This window comes from Melanotaenia boesemani, chromosome 19 (assembly GCF_017639745.1).
Source record: "Melanotaenia boesemani isolate fMelBoe1 chromosome 19, fMelBoe1.pri, whole genome shotgun sequence".
NCBI classification, from domain to species: domain Eukaryota; kingdom Metazoa; phylum Chordata; class Actinopteri; order Atheriniformes; family Melanotaeniidae; genus Melanotaenia; species Melanotaenia boesemani.
The window spans coordinates 30,034,985-30,052,127 of record NC_055700.1 but is presented as its reverse complement, the minus strand read 5'-3'; the positions used below and the strand labels follow the sequence as shown (position 1 = coordinate 30,052,127).

Genomic DNA, 17,143 nt, shown 5'->3' with positions numbered 1-17,143 from the left:
TTGAGATTAAAATTCAACTTATAGCACAGCTCTAAATCCCAGTTCATAAACTTTCCTCCGTCGTGAGAGACGCACAGTGTATCTGATGCACAAATCTAATTCCAGAAAATTTAGAACTCTGTATAAAATATGAATAAAAACAGAATCTCATCAACTCATCTTTTATCCCCAGTAGAAGATAAAAACACGTCAGAGGATGAAACGGAGACGTTTCACCATGAGATGAAAATATGAGCTGATAGTGAATCTGATGGAAAAAGTTGGAACAGGAGCAACAAAAGGCTGGAAAAGTACCTGGTACAAACCAGAAACACCTGGAGGAGCATTGGACAACTAACCAGGTTACCTGGCAACAGGTCGGTAACATGACTGGTATAAAAGGAGCATTTCAGAGAGGCAGAGTCTCTCAGATGGAAAGATGGACAGAGCTTCATCAATCTGAGACAAACTGGATCAAAAACTGTGGAACAATTTCAGAAAAATGTCCCTCAGACTTTATAATTCCACAATCTACGGTGGCTTCACAGGAGAAGAGTCCGGCTGCTGAACTGGCCTGCCTGTAGTCCAGACCTTTCACCAATACACAACATCTGGATCATCATGGAAGCAGAAATCCAGCAACCAAGGTCCAGGACTGTAGACTGCATCAGACCAGAACGGGACAACATTCCTCTCCTAAAACTCCAGCAACTGGTCTCCTCACTTCCCAGACGTTTCCAGACATGTTAGAAGAAGAGATGCTACACCATGCTGAACACCACCCTGGAACTACTTTTTACACCATGCTGAACACCACCCTGGAACTACTTTTTACACCATGATGAACACCACCCTGGAACTACTTTTTACACCGTGCCGAACGTCACCCTGGAACTACTTTTTACACCATACTGAACATCACCCTGGAACTACTTTTTACACCGTGCCGAACGTCACCCTGGAACTACTTTTTACACCGTGCCGAACGTCACCCTGGAACTACTTTTTACACCGTGCCGAACGTCACCCTGGAACTACTTTTTACACCGTGCCGAACGTCACCCTGGAACTACTTTTTACACCGTGCCGAACATCACCCTGGAACTACTTTTTACACCGTGCCGAACATCACCCTGGAACTACTTTTTACACCGTGCCGAACATCACCCTGGTACTACTTTTTACACCGTGCCGAACATCACCCTGGAACTACTTTTTACACCGTGCCGAACATCACCCTGGAACTACTTTTTACACCGTGCCGAACATCACCCTGGAACTACTTTTTACACCGTGCCGAGCATCACCCTGGAACTACTTTTTACACCGTGCCGAACATCACCCTGGAACTACTTTTTACACCGTGCCGAACATCACCCTGGAACTACTTTTTACACCGTGCCGAACATCACCCTGGAACTACTTTTTACACCGTGCCGAACATCACCCTGGAACTACTTTTTACACCGTGCCGAACATCACCCTGGAACTACTTTTTACACCGTGCCGAACATCACCCTGGAACTACTTTTTACACCGTGCCGAACATCACCCTGGAACTACTTTTTACACCGTGCTGAACATCACCCTGGAACTACTTTTTACACCGTGCTGAACATCACCCTGGAACTACTTCTTACAGACATGTTGCTGCATCAGATTCTCCATCAGCTCATATTTTCCATCACTTGGTGAAATGTCTCAGTTTCATCCTCTGACATGTTGGTGATCTACTGTGAAGAAAATATGACCTGATGGAATTTATATGTTTTTGGGGGAATTTGGGTGGAACATGGCAACAAGTGACAACAAACTGTCTAATCAGGTCTTTATTCCCACTTCTGGTAGAGACAGAACCCTGTGATAAAACCTGCAGATAATTAAAAAGGAATTAATTCGCTACCAGCCCCAGATGGTTTATATTTTCTTGTGTTGTGTCCTGTCTTTTCCTCCTGAAGGTTCAGCTAAACAAATGACAGTAGATATGTATGGAGGTTCATTATATTTAAAAATTGATCGTTTTGATATAATTTTAACTGATTCTGAGTCTTTCTGTCCAGCAGCACAAATGTTTCTATAACAACACACACGTCTCTCCTAATGCTCAGCATGTGCCAGTAAAACGGGGGGCGACACGTCAGTGATCCTGCAGACAGCAAAGTGAAGTCGAAAACTGCCTTTTAGAGACTTTGGTTCTTTTTCAGTTCGAGTACCAAAGGTTTCTGCCAGCCGTATCGAGGTATCGCCTGCGCTCGCTTCATCGGTAACCAGAGCATCTACGTTGAGTCTCTGCAGACTCAGGGGGAGAGGGAGAACCGCATCACAGGTGAGGAAACGTCTTCATCTGAAAACACGTGAGGTCGTGTTAGCATAAAAAGTCCAAACATGTCCTCTTCTCCCTTCCTGACAGCGGCCTTCACTATGATTGGCACCTCCACCCACCTATCAGATCAGTGCTCCAGGTTTGCCATCCCATCCTTCTGCTACTTCGTCTTCCCTCTGTGTGACGAGGGTTCTCGGCTTCCTCGGCGCCGCCAGCTTTGTCAAGATGAATGCGAGGCTCTGGAGAACAACATTTGCCATGCAGAGTACACCATTGCCCGGTCCAACCCCATGATCCTCATGCAGCTGGAGCTGCCCAGCTGCCACCTGCTGCCACGGACGGGCACCGCCGAAGCTGCTTCCTGTATCAGGATAGGAGTCCCACCAGAGAAACTGGGCCCATGTAAGTCCACGCTGTGCCATGCAAGCATCACACACAAGACTGGACTCTGCATCAAGTGAGGTAGAGCAACAAAGTCTGTATAGGGACATTGTTTTATTTTTTTTTTTTTTATAATTCAAATTTTTATTAGGAAACAACATGAAGAAAATATATGCTTCACTCATAAAATACAAAACAAGTTTTCACAAATTGTTTTTCGTTTTGGCCATATCAATCCAAAGAGATTACATCTTCATGTACTCATCCAACATCCATCACCCTGTATTCTCTTTTTTTTTTTTTTTTGTAAAAAATAAAAAATAAGATAAAAGAAAATAAAAGAAAAGAAAATTGAAAAGAAAAACAGAAATACATTAAACAGAATGTACCAACAGTACAGAGTAGCTGGGGAACAATGGGTGTCACTTCATTATCCTTATGGGTTTTAGATCTAGTGTCCATAAAATTCAACCACAATTTCCAGCTTTCCTCAAATTTGTCCTGTTTCAATCTCAATGCAAATGTAAGCTCTTCCATCTGAAAAATATCCTGAATCACATTTATCCAGTCCTCCAGTGTAGGTACCCTGTCATTCATCCATTTCCGAGTGATTGCTTTTTTGCTGGCAATTAGCATAATATTAAACATATATATTTTGCAAAACCCTTTCACACATTCCGGCTGTTTACCCAAGAACATAGTTTCAAAGTTCAAAGGAATATTAGCCCCAACAACACAATCGAGAGTTTTCTTAATTTTGCCCCAATAGGAAGACAATTTAGGACAGCTCCAGAAGACATGATAGTGATCAGCCTGTTTCGACCCACAAGACCTCCAGCACGATTTATCTGCATTCGAACCCCTCTGGGCCGGCGTTTTAAAAAAGCGCACAACATTCTTCCATGCAAATTCCCTCCAAGTCAGTGAAGATGTACATTTCCAACATTTACTTTGAATATTTGACCAATCGTCAACATGAATCTTAAGGTTACCCTCCTTCTCCCATTTGCCCTTGATATAAAGTGTGTCTTCACCATCCATGTTTTGTAATTCGTAGTATAATTTTGATACTAATTTATTGTTCGAATTTGACTGGTATGACTTGAGAAAGATGTTTATGATAACAGAGAATGGCCTGTCTGGGTCGTCTTTTTTTGTTTTATTTAAATAATGTCGGATTTGTAAGAAACGAAAAAAGTCTTTGTTATCAATGCCATAAATCCGTCTTATTTCTTGAAAACTCCTCAGACTGCCTTTATGATAGAAATCATTATATTTTACCAAGCCCTTTTCTGTCCATATCTTAAAAATATTGTCAGTTCTATTTGGAGCAAAATCTTGGTCATATGCTATCCATCTAATCAACATACAGGACTCTTTATTTTCTTTAACTAGTTTTGACCAGGTCTTCAGTGCCGTTTCCAAGAATGGATTAAGTTCTTTGCAGTTTTTTATTAGGTCTATATTGCCAATTGCCGCTTGCACTGGGATACGGTTCATCATATATTCAATTTCTTTCCATTTTGCTGTATAGGATGGATTACATATTTCCACTAGTGGAGTTATCTGTGCTGCCCTGTAGTAGTTCCTCATGTTAGGGAGTGAGAGGCCCCCTTTATTTTTAGTTAACTGTAAAGTCTTAAATCTAATCCTTGGCCGTTTCCCTTGCCAAATAAATCTAGATAACAATTTGTCAATTTCTTGAAACATAGTATTGGCAGGTTCTGCTGGTATTGTCTGAAATAAATATAGTAATTTTGGTAACACTATCATTTTCATAGCTTCTATTCTTTGCATAAGTCCCAAGTAGGGCACTAGGCTCCATCTGGCTAGGTCAGTCTTTATTCTGGCCATTAAAGGGTCATAATTAGCAGAGACTATTTTATTCATGTCTTTAGGAATAATCACTCACAAGTATACTAGTGACTCCATTTCCCAATTTATTTTGAAGTTTTCTTTGATAATATTATTAGGTGAGTATTTAAATGTTAGCACCTGCGATTTATGTGAGTTCAATTTATAACCTGAGAATTTGCCATATTCTATTAAAGTTTTATATAATTCTGGGAAGGATTCCTGGGGTTTAGCTAAATAAATTAAAACGTCATCCGCAAATAAGGCTAACTTTTGTTCTTTATGATTTACCTCAATGCCATGTATGTCAGTATTTTGCCTAATCCATTGTGCCAGAGGTTCAATAAATATGGCAAATAATAGTGGGGATATAGAACATCCTTGCCTACAACCTTGTTCTATTTTTATTATTCCCGATATTAATTCTAATTTTACCGGTGGGATTGTTATATAGTTCTTGAATTATCTTCAGAAATTTATTTGAAAAATTAAAGTGGGATAGAACTTTATATAAAAAGGACCAATCTACGGTGTCAAATGCCTTTTGTGCATCTAAACCTAATATTACTGCTTGTTTGCCATTCCTTTTAATATGATTGATAACGTGTAGTGTTCGCCTAATGTTGTCCCTAGTCCGCCTCTCCTTAAGGAATCCTGTCTGGTCTAAATTTATTATGTCCGGGAGAATATGTTCCAATCTTCTGGCTAATATAGAAGTAAAAATCTTGTAGTCCTGATTTAGTAAACTGATTGGACGATAATTTGAGCAGTCTAGTTTGTCTTTCCCCTCCTTTGGTATTACAGTAATTATTGTTTCCTTCCAGGAGGGCGGGGTCTGACCCCCATTCAGAACCCAGTTAAACGATCTTAAAAGAATAGGGGAAAGTTCTTTTAAGTAGGTTTTATACCATTCAGCAGTAAATCCATCAGCTCCTGGTGATTTGTTAAGTTTTAACCTTTTGACTGCTTTTTCTAGTTCCTCAGCTGATATATTTTTTGTCAGGGTTTCATTTTGTTCATTCGATATTACCGGTAACGATAATTGATTTAATAGTACATTAGCTTGTTCAGCTCCTTCTCCTTCTTTCAACGCATATAACTTTTGGTAATATTTCTCAAAACTTTTCATTATTTCTTTATCTTCATAAGTAACTTTTTTGGTTGTTGGTTCTCTAATTTTGTATATAATTCTTTCTGCCCGTTGGTTTGCCAGTCTGTAAGCTAAAAGTTTTGTTGACCTGGGTCCTGTTTCGTAGTAACTCTGTTTTAAGAATAATAGTTTTTTTCTGTATACAAGTCTGGAGTTCCTGATGTATTTCATCTCTAGTTTGTTTTATTCTCTGTAGAGTTTCTGAGTCTGCATTGTTTTTATGTTTTTTCCAGTTCAGCCAGCCTATGTTCCAAATTATTCAATTTATCCTGTCTAGATTTTTTTAAAAGAGACGATTTTGCAATTATTTTGCCTCTCAAGACGGCTTTACAAGCGTCCCATAGTATTATAGGAGAGACTTCACCATTGCCATTGTCCTGCATGTATGTTTGAATATCTTCTTTCAGTTCTTCTTTGACTTTACCCTTAAGTATGCTTGAGTTTAGCCTCCAGAGGAAAGGTGATTTTATTTCATTAACATCTATTTTTATGTGAAGTGGACAATGGTCTGAGAGGTCCATCACTCCAATATGACATTTCTTCACTCGTCCTACGTCTTTATTATACATAAAAAAATAATCAATTCTTGAATAAGAACGATGGGCTGCAGAGTAAAATGTGTAGTCCCTTTGACGGGGGTTCAGCTCTCGCCAAACATCACTTATTCCCATCTCCCTCAACATTTTTCTTATCTTTTTTCCAATATTATTATTAAATGTGAGTTGTTTTGAAGTATCTTCTGGCGGATTCAGTTGTACATTAAAATCACCACCACAAATTACTATACCTTGCGCTTTAGTTATCATCATATCAAAAATATGTTTATAGAAATACCACTTTGAACCTGGAGGTGCGTACACATTGATAAATGTAACTTCAAGTCCCTCAAGTCTGCCAGTCACCATGTTGTATCTGCCATCTTTATCCTTGTATTCTGAAAGTTTCTCAAAGACCAACTTATTAGATATTAATGTTGCCACACCCCTTTTACGTCCTGATGTATGTGATGCACTAAATACCTGATTAAAGCCCTGTCTTTTCAATTTACTATGTTCTATCTCTGAGAGATGAGTTTCCTGAAGAAAAACTACCTCTGCCTTTTCTTTTTTCATTTTTCCTAGTATTTTAGCCCTCTTTATTGGGTTAAGAATTCCTTTTACATTATATGTTGTGATTCTTATTGGTGCTGAAGACATCATGAGTTACAGAGTACATTTCACCTAAAGCAAACATAGTAAGTGACCCCCTTTGGCTACTCGAACAAATAAAAGCTTTTAACAATCTGAACAATTTAACTTTGTACATCAAATTAAGACTAGTCCACGTAAAAGGGACTTCCTTATCAGCGGTCTTTCCAGTGACCGTAGTGATGTTATAGTTAGTGAGTGACTTTGAGGGGAGGCCACCACAACTCAAAGGTTGTGGAGGGCCCTCTAGTGGCAATACCTGGTTGTAGCGGTCCATTTCCCGCATACTTTTTGTGGTCCCCGACTTGTTATCACAAAGAGAAAACGGAACTTTTTCGTCCCATCTGCTCCTTCCTCCTGCCTTTATCTTGTCAAAGTCATTGTCCTGTTGTCATTTGTCGACTAGCGAGTTATTCCCTTCTGTAGGCGTCCAGTTTCCGCTTATATCCCTCCCGTGTTTCGTCGTTTGAACGTCCCTTGTCCATCTCTCCCGGTTTGAGCCATATAGCACTTTTGATCTTGTCGGCCCACGTTTTGGAAGGTTTGATAATGGTGACCGCGAAGCCTTGACTCACCATATCCTTTGTCACGTCCGCTGCAGAGTTGTAAGCACATGTACCGTCTTCATAAAACACCTTCAGCTTCGCCGGGTATGGCGTCTGGAATTTAATTTTCTTTTGTCTTAGAACCCGCTTTGCTTCAGTATACTCACGTCGCCGCTTCAACACGTCCGGGGAATAGTCATGATCTACTATTACTCTCTTCCCATCTAGCATGAATCCTTTCTTCTGCCAAGCTAGTCTCAAAACTTCATCTTTGGTCTTAAATGTAGTGAACTTGACTATTATTGAATGTGGGGGAGCGTCTGGTGGGGCTCTGGATCCAAGTGAGCGGTGTGCCCTTTCTATATTCAGGTCGACCGAGACCGAAATATCCAATTTGTCTCTGAGCAGATTTTCTATGAAGGCCAAGACAGATGTAGAGTTGTCCTCAGAGCCTTCCGCGATACCATGAAGTCGAATGTTGTTTCGTCTTGATCTCCCCTCGAGTTCAATCATTTTTGCTTCTAGCTTGTCGTGTGCTTTACTTAGCTCCAATGCCGCCTCTTCAATCCGCTGGGTCCTGTCTTCAACTTCCATAATACGGGTTTCTGCTTCATTCAGTCATCCATTTATGTTTTTTATTTCGTCCTTCAATTCACGAAAGCCATCCCCGTTTTCACGGCGTGATTCTCTTAACTCCTGGAGAATGGTTTGTAGGTTAGTCCTCTCACAAGCTGTCTCGCTAGCCGCTACCGATGTCTCTGAGTCTGAGAGGCTAGCCGCGCGTTCCTCATTCTTTTCTTCAGCTGGCAATATCAGTTCTCGAGATGGCAAAACGTTCTTTGATTTCGCTTTAGGCATTTTTCTGACTCTTTAGTGCATTGTATATCATGAAGTTACATAGAGAAAGGAGATTTTTGAACAGTTGTCGGGGAGCCACGAAGTTAGAGTTGCGCCATCTTGATTGCTCACCCGGAAGTCGACATTGTTTTATTTTAACATGTCATCTTACTGATAAAAGTCAGCACAAGACGCTCCAGAGGTCATACAAAACACCCAGACAGTATCACAGCTCCAACAGTCCAGCTCAGTCTGTAGGACTCCGCCTCCTGTTGTACCGCTATGATTTCACATTTATTTGATCTCCCTTTGGAAGAAGCCTGATTATTTGTTCACACCATCGGGCACATGCTCCGGTGTCAGAGGTCTGTGCCCGGAAACATCTCCGGAGTGAGCCATCCATCAGTCAGGCTCAGGGATGAGGAGAGCTACCTGGGACTAAAGAGTGATATCTTAGACTAATTAGTAAATTCTAATAAAGCAGTTTTATTAAAATAAAGCTCCAGTGAGCTCTGATTCTCTGACTCGTGCATTATGCACACCTGCTCCTACTATGCACATCACACACTGTGCTGGAGGTGGCATCAAAGCAGAACCACCAGAATCCCAGTCAAAATATTTAAAGTTAGAAATAAACTTACATTTTTACACAAGGAATGGTGAAATCTACTGTGGGATGTAGCAATGCCAAAAAACCAAAACAAACAAAGCAAACATCTGCAACATCAGTCAACCCTCCCACCCTCTTACACTCATACAACGGAAAACATGAACTTCCAGCCAACCCCAGATCCTAACTTTTTAATGCCTGACCCAGGACAAAATGGAAAGAAAAGTGAACTTTTTTAATCTGCAGGCTTTATTTGGCTCTTTAACATAACTTAAAAAGATCATTACAAAAACAATTTATGTATATTCACTGTTTATTACTGATATTTCAAAACTACTGTAGTACAAAATGTGTCCACTAGGGGGCAGAAGACAAGTATCAGGTTGTGTACAATAGGGGTTTGAGCTGTTTTATTTACTATAAAGTAATGGTCTCAGAAACTGTATGACTCATATTTAAGAAATAACAACAACAACAACAACAATAATAATAATAATAATAATAATAAAAACAATAATAATAATAATGATAATAATAATAATAATAATAAAAACAATAATAATAATAATAATAATAATAATAATAATAATAATAAAAAACAATAATAATAATAATAATAACTTTGTTGTCATCATACAGGAAGGCATGATGAAAATGTAGTTATCTGCCATTGACGGTACCTTTAAACACAAATAATAAAATCATATATACATATCAAAGCAAAAACTATAAGACTAAAAAAAAAAAAAAAGGTTAATTCATGTTTACATTGTCTGAGGACATTTTCCCATAAAGCCTAGCTAGGCTTCTTCAACATTTATCACTTGGTGTTTGAGTTTAAGCAGCAGGTAGCAGCACCACTCAGCGCAGCAAAAGGAAGTAGATGGAACACAACGCAGGTCTTTATGATAAAAAAAAAAACTGATCAGGATGGGGGGGCTGTGCACTAGTAGAGCCCACGTCTAGCAGCGCCCCTGGTGCATACAGTCATTATTACCAGAGGATGTCACAATTACCTAATTTCACAATTAATCTTGATATTAAACACCACAATTAATTAATCGTAAATTTTTATCAGTGTCACTTTCCATAAAGATCATGTCAGCACCATGGCGGCCAATCAGCGCAACATCAAAGTTACGTGATGTGTCAGATGGGTCATGCTGCATCTACATGAAAGGCTGAAAAACTGTCAGAAACTTTATAAATAAGACGGATAAAGCGGTTTTTGGTGGATTCTGTTCACCTCTGTGACAAAGCATCTACATGCCGAATGCCAGCTTGATGAGATGATGCTATGTTGTGGTCTCATGGCCTTTTTAATCAGCTTATTTAGCCGATTTAGGCTTTTTCTCCTGATACAGCCCCCCCAACAAACCACAGCATAAAAGAGCACGCTGGCAACCATTGACTGGTAGAACATGTTCATCAGTGTGCTACAGATGTTGAAAGATGCCAGCCTTCTCAGGAAGTAGAGCCTCGTTTGACCCTTCTTATAGAGGTAATCCGAGTTTTGAGTCATGACATGTAGTCATGACATCCCTGTGTGTAGTGTAGGTCTGGAGTCAGCAGCATGCATATTTCAGCTTTGTTCCATCAGGATTCTGCTTTCCTGCTCCTCAGATTCTCCCTCCGATCACAGCTGCTACAATGGAAGTGGGGCGGACTACAGAGGAACCGTCAGCGTTACGAAATCCGGACACCTCTGCCAGCCATGGAGCGCTCAGTTTCCTCACAGTCACCACCTCTCCCAGGAATACCCCGAGCTCTGGGGAAGTCACAACTTCTGCCGGAACCCAGGAGGCCAGATGCAGGCGCCCTGGTGCTTCACTCTGGACCCGCAGGTCAGGATGGACCTGTGTGACATCTCTCCCTGCAGTAAGTATACCTGAACATGTCATAACTGCTAACTGCTCCTTAAAACAGTGGCTGAAACACTGACTAGCCTAACCCTAACACAAAATGCTAAATGTTACACATGAAGAAAATACATCAACACAAAAAATACAGTGAGATCAGTTTGATTTAGTCCAGTTTGTACCCGATTCATTTCAAGGCTCCTTAATAATACACTCCCATTCATTATGAACCACGTTAGTCTTGTTCTTTATACGACTCCAAGTTAGGTTAGAAAGCTTTGTAAAACGTAAATAAAATCAGAATCTCATCAACTCATATTTCAGAATCAGAAATACTTTATTAATCCCTTTGGAATTCCTCAGGGAAATTTGTGTTTCCAGTACAACCCGTTTTATTCCCATTAGAAGATCAGCAACATGTCAGAGGACGAAACTGAGACATTTCACCATGTGATGGAAAATATGAGCTGATAGTGAATCTGATGCAGCAACATGTCTGTAAGAAGTAGTTCCAGGGTGACGTTCGGCACGGTGTAAAAAGTAGTTCCGGGGTGACGTTCAGCACGGTGTAAAAAGTAGTTCCAGGGTGACGTTCAGCACGGTGTAAAAAGTAGTTCCAGGGTGACGTTTGGCACGATGTAAAAAGTAGTTCCAGGGTGACGTTCAGCACGGTGTAAAAAGTAGTTCCGGGGTGACGTTCGGCACGGTGTAAAAAGTAGTTCCAGGGTGGTGTTCAGCATGGTGTAGCATCTCTTCTTCTAACATGTCTGGAAACATCTGGGAAGTGTGGAGACCAGTTGCTGGAGTTTTAGGAGAGGAATGTTGTCCCATTCTGGTCTGATGCAGGATTCTAGCTGCTCTACAGTCCTGGACCTTGGTTGCTGGATTTCTGCTTCCATGATGCTCCAGATGTTGTGCACTGGTGAAAGGTCTGGACTGCAGGCAGGCCAGTTCAGCAGCTGGACTCTTCTCCTGTGAAGCCATGCTGCTGTGATGGATGCAGGATGTGGTTCAGCATCGTCTTGCTGAAATTCTGGATCCTCTTCACATCTGGTTTCTTCTCTGCATGATGGAGCTTTAACCTGCATTTGTGGATTTCAGGGTGAACTGTGTTCACAGACAGTGGTTTCTGGAAGTCTTCCTGAGTCCATGCAGTGGTTTCCAGTAGAGAATCATGTCTGCTTTTAATCACCAGCATCCAGCCTTGTCCCATGCACACAGAGATTCCTCCTGATTCTCTCAATCTTCTGATGATATTCTACACTGTAGATGGTGGATCTTCAAAGTCTGAGGAACATTTTTCTGAAATTGTTCCACAGTTTGTCTCAGATTGGTGAAGCTCTGTCCATCTTTCCATCTGAGAGACTCTGCCTCTCTGAAATGCTCCTTTTATACCAGTCATGTTACCGACCTGTTGCCAGGTAACCTGGTTAGTTGTCCAATGCTCCTCCAGGTGTTTCTGGTTTGTACCAGGTACTTTTCCAGATGTGTTGCTGCATCAGATTCACTATTAGCTCATATTTTCATCACATGGTGAAACGTCTCTGTTTCATCCTCTGACATGTTGGTGATCTTCTACTGAGAATAGGATGTGGCTTGATGGGATTTTGTTTTTATTAGTGTTCTAGACAGAGGTCAACCCTCTTTGAAATTTGACTTGAAGATATGTTAGATGTGTGATTAAAAATGGTAAATGGTCCACAGAACCACAGACTCATATCAGGGACAGTGTCTTCCCAAGGCCATTTCAGGACATGGACAGACAGGGGATCAAACCCCCAACCTGCTGAAGAGAAGACGAAGAAGTTTATGTTCCAGTAATACAGAACTATTACTTCTATTACCCAAATTTCCCTGAGGACTCTCCAAAGGGATTAATAAAGTATTTCTATTCTATTCTATTCTATTCTATTCTAGAACTTTATCAGAGGATTAGCAGTGTAGTAGAACAGATCTGTCTCACTGTGCACAGAACTTACCTTTCTATTTTCTCTACATCTTGTGGTCAACAGAACCTCCAGAGAACCCGAGGAAGGAGATCCTTTTCATCCTCATCCCTGCAGTGTCCATCCCACTGCTCATTGCTTGCCTTTTTTTCCTGGTTTGCATGTGTCGAAATAAACAAAAGGCTTCAAGTATCACACCACCTCGCTGCCAGCTCAGCATCTCACCCAGCCAGGACATGGAGCTGGGCCTCCTCAGTCAGCAAAAACCCCAGGTAACACACATATACACACACACCACCCTGCGTGGCCAGTTAAAAGACTGATGTTAGCACAACATCCGCCAGTGAAGCGCCTCATTTTAATTCAATCCAGCAAATGTGTCACTCAGCTTCAAATATGTGTATCATCCACACAGATCTTGTGAGTCAGAACATGTAAAACTTATGGCTGGGCCCAGTTATTTCTGCTCATACGCTTTGATGACATGTATTTATTTCTTTATGTCTGTAGGCCAAGCTCCGCGAGATCAACATGACGGCGGTACGATTCATGGAGGAGCTTGGCGAGGACCGGTTTGGTATGGTGTACAAGGGCCATCTGTACGGCACCGCTCCAGCTGAGCAGACTCAGGTTGTGGCCATCAAGACTTTAAAGGACAAAGCTGACGGCAGTCTTTGTGAGGAGTTTCGCCATGAAGCCATGACCCGCTTTCACCTGCAGCACCAAAATATTGTTAGTTTGATCGGTGTGGTCACTAAAGAGCAGCCAATGAGGATGATATTCACCTACTCCAGTCTCGGCGACCTGCATGAGTATCTAGTGATGCGTTCGCCTAACTCAGATGTTGGAAGTTCTGATGATGACAAAACAACCAAATCCACCCTGGAGCAGGCAGATTTCCTCCATGTTATCACTCAGATTGCTGCTGGAATGGAGTACCTGTCCAGCAACCAAGTTGTCCATAAAGACCTGGCTGCCCGGAACATTCTGGTCTTTGACAAACTCAGTATTAAGATCCTGGATCTGGGCCTGTTCAGAGATGTCTACTCTGCCGATTACTACAATCTTATGGGAACAAGTCCTTTCCCCATTCGTTGGATGTCCCCAGAAGCGATCATGTACGGCAAGTTTTCCACGGATTCGGACATCTGGTCTTACGGGGTGTTGCTATGGGAGACATTCAGCTATGGTCTTCAGCCATATTGTGGCTACTCCAACCAGGATGTGATAGAGATGGTACGCAGCCACCAGTTACTGCTTTGCCCAGACGACTGCCCAGCTTGGATCTACACCCTCATGTTGGAGTGCTGGAGTGAATTCCCAGCAAGAAGGCCTCGCTTCAAGGATATCCATGCACGTCTGCGCTCCTGGGACAGCCTCTCCAACTATACCAGCCCTGCCCAGACCTGTGGTACCAGCAATACTACCCAGACCAGCTCTCTCAGCACCAGCCCTGTTAGCAACATTAGCATGAACACAGCAAATGCATCACGCTACACCAGCCCTAAAAAGAGTTCACCATTCCATCAACCCCAGTTCGTGTCAATGAAGGGTCCACTGCATCGACCAATAGTTTCACCACAGCTATACATCCCTGTCAACGGGTACCACCCCATGCCGGCATACCCATACCTGCAGAACTTTTACCCCATGCAAATACCCATGGCAATGCCCCACCAGCAGATGCACCAACCACCACAAATTGCTCCTAAAGCTGGTTCTCACCACAGTGGCAGTGGATCCACATCTACAGGCTACGTCACCACTGCCCCCTCCAACACTTCGGCCACTGAGCGAGCAGCTTTGCTGAATGTGGACTCCAGGACCAACGATGAAGGCTTGGCTGATGGGGCGCCTCAGGACGAGCCCAACCAAGACCAGGTTTTGCCAGTTCCTGAAACAGAACTGCTTGGTGACACTGAGGCTCCTCAAATTGATGAACTGATGATCCACTTATCAGACTCGTGAGGGAGGTGTTGTGTGAAGGACAGCTGAAAAAATCAGTAATCAGCATCAAATGAAGGGACAAACTTTACATGAGACTATTTGAATGTTTTGATGTTTTTAATAACACTTCGTGTGTTAAGCAGCTCTATGTTTTTTCAACACTCTTATTTTTATAGGCCATGAAATATCAGCTGTTTTTACTGTTTCTGTGCAAAACAATTTTTTTTATTTTCCTTTAAAAAGTTGCAGTTGTTGCCTTCACAGAAGAAAGTGCTCATTACATTACCATGATTGTCAGGACGGCTGTAAAGCTGGACCCCCAAACACCAGCTGATGTGGACCGTGCTGGAATGCAGAACCAAAGCCTGAGGAGCTGCTACCTAAGTAGCAGAGTTCTGCAGTGTTGGACAAAAACTACTTTGTTTCACCCTTTCATCGTAATTTTATTGTTGTTTTGGTGATTATTATTTTTTGATTTATAAAGAAAATGCAACGAGAGAATGATGATTGTACAACAGATGTATAATGGAAATAAATCTTTTAGAATTTCTGAAATAAGCAGTGAATTTCTAACTTAGTAATTTTACTAAGACGCGTTTTGGAACTTAACTCTATCAGTCAGGACAAGAGCCTTAATTTCATGCAAATGACAATAGTTTTGATCCGGGGAAATTAAGTTTGCAAAACTCAGCAGTTGGAAAACTCAGGAGTTCCAGCTGCTGAGTTTTCCATGTTCAGTAAATGCTAACAGTGTAGATGCTAACAGAGTAGATGCTAACCAAGCAGATGCTAGCAGAGTAAATGCTAACAGAGTAGATGCTAACCAAGCAGATGCTAGCAGAGTAAATGCTAACAGAGTAGATGCTAACCAAGCAGATGCTAGCAGAGTAAATGCTAACAGAGTAGATGCTAACCAAGCAGATGCTAGCAGAGTAAATGCTAACAGAGTAGATGCTAACCAAGCAGATGCTAGCAGAGTAAATGCTAACAGAGTAGATGCTAACCAAGCAGATGCTAGCAGAGTAAATGCTAACAGAGTAGATGCTAACCAAGCAGATGCTAGCAGAGTAAATGCTAACAGAGTAGATGCTAACCAAGCAGATGCAGTATTTTCGCTCCTGTAATATGCTACCCATGCACTACGCTAACATTTCCCCCTTGCTGATGAAACTTTGAACATTCACTGTCATGACGTTGTACAGATTTTTTTATGTGTATATACTTTAATCCCTTTCATTTGTTATGATTTGCCTATAGAGTGCTAAGCTTGGAGTTGATAGTGTCTTTTTATTTTTTTACTGTTTGTTTTTACTAAGCACATTTTTGTTGTTTTCCATTTTTTATAATCTTTTATCAAAAATGAAATGTTAAATAAAACGTTAGCAGCAGCATCACGACATGAAATATGAAACATTGCAAACTATAATATGTAGAGAAAAACACAACATTAATGCAGTATCTGCAGAAGAGACAGAAAGAACAATAAAATATCCACCTATGGATGAATGAATTATTTGCTGTAAAATTTTGTGCTACTTCTCACTGGTTCAAAAGAATAAAGTACAACAGGAATAAGTGGGAATAAAAAGATTATCTGCAAGTCAAAACTGAAAAAATATAAATGACTTCAACCCCACTTCCAAAAAAATTGGGACAAATACGATAATTCAGTGATTTACAAACCTCATACATCCTCATTTTTCCCCCAATAGAGATGGATTTGGATGGATCTGATTTTTGTTCATTGTGGTAATTTTGGAGGTAAGCCTCCAAAGAGAAAAACAACTACGATGTATTTTATCAATTATTTCTTGAAAGAAAAGGACCATCAGTCATACAGAAAGCAACCTGGACGTAGATGTAAAGACTCATTTATACACAGAACGAAGAGGAATGTGGAACTGATGATGGACCACAGAACTATGTGGTTACATAATACACTGAGGGCTAGGATGAGAAAAACACCTTAATTAAACCCCAATTCAGAAAAATTATGGGACACTGAGTAAAATGTAAATAAAATGCACTGATTTGGAACTCTCAATACTCCACCACCACCACCACACACACACACACACACACACACACAAGACAATCATATTTAGCAACTGAGACATGACCAAGATGGACAGAAATTCACCAGTTTGGAACAACCTGGGTCTAATAATTGTAGAACAGTTCCTGAAAAACAGCACCTTCATCCAGGTTTCCACTTTGCCTCAGACCATTTTAAATGAGCTTTGGTCCAGAGAAGACGGAAGAAGCTGGTTCTGGATCCTGTTCACATCTGGCTTCTTCTTTGCATGATGGAGCTTTAACCTGCATTTGTGGGTTTCAGGGTGAACTGTGTTCACAGACAGTGGTTTCTGGAAGTCTTCCTGAGTCCATGCAGTGGTTTCCAGTAGAGAATCATGTCTGCTTTTAATGCAGAAGATCACCAGCCTTGTCCCATGCACACAGAGATTCCTCCTGATTCTCTCAATCTTCTGATGATATTCTACACTGTAGATGGAGGATCTTCAAAG

General features: G+C 41.2%; 1 protein-coding gene across 1 annotated transcript in view; it reads left to right on the top strand.

Annotated features, from left to right (window-relative positions):
• The window catches only part of ror2 (receptor tyrosine kinase-like orphan receptor 2), a 49,848-nt gene extending 33,520 nt beyond the window's left edge, over window positions 1–16,328 (top strand). Inside the window, exons 5-9 of the mRNA XM_041970287.1 lie at window positions 2,184–2,305; window positions 2,390–2,704; window positions 10,490–10,744; window positions 12,738–12,943; window positions 13,182–16,328. Coding sequence (XP_041826221.1) covers window positions 2,184–2,305; window positions 2,390–2,704; window positions 10,490–10,744; window positions 12,738–12,943; window positions 13,182–14,639 — 2,356 coding nt within the window. The 3' untranslated portion in view covers window positions 14,640–16,328. The remainder of the gene's footprint in view (window positions 1–2,183; window positions 2,306–2,389; window positions 2,705–10,489; window positions 10,745–12,737; window positions 12,944–13,181) is intronic.
• The last annotated feature ends 815 nt before the right edge of the window (window positions 16,329–17,143 follow it).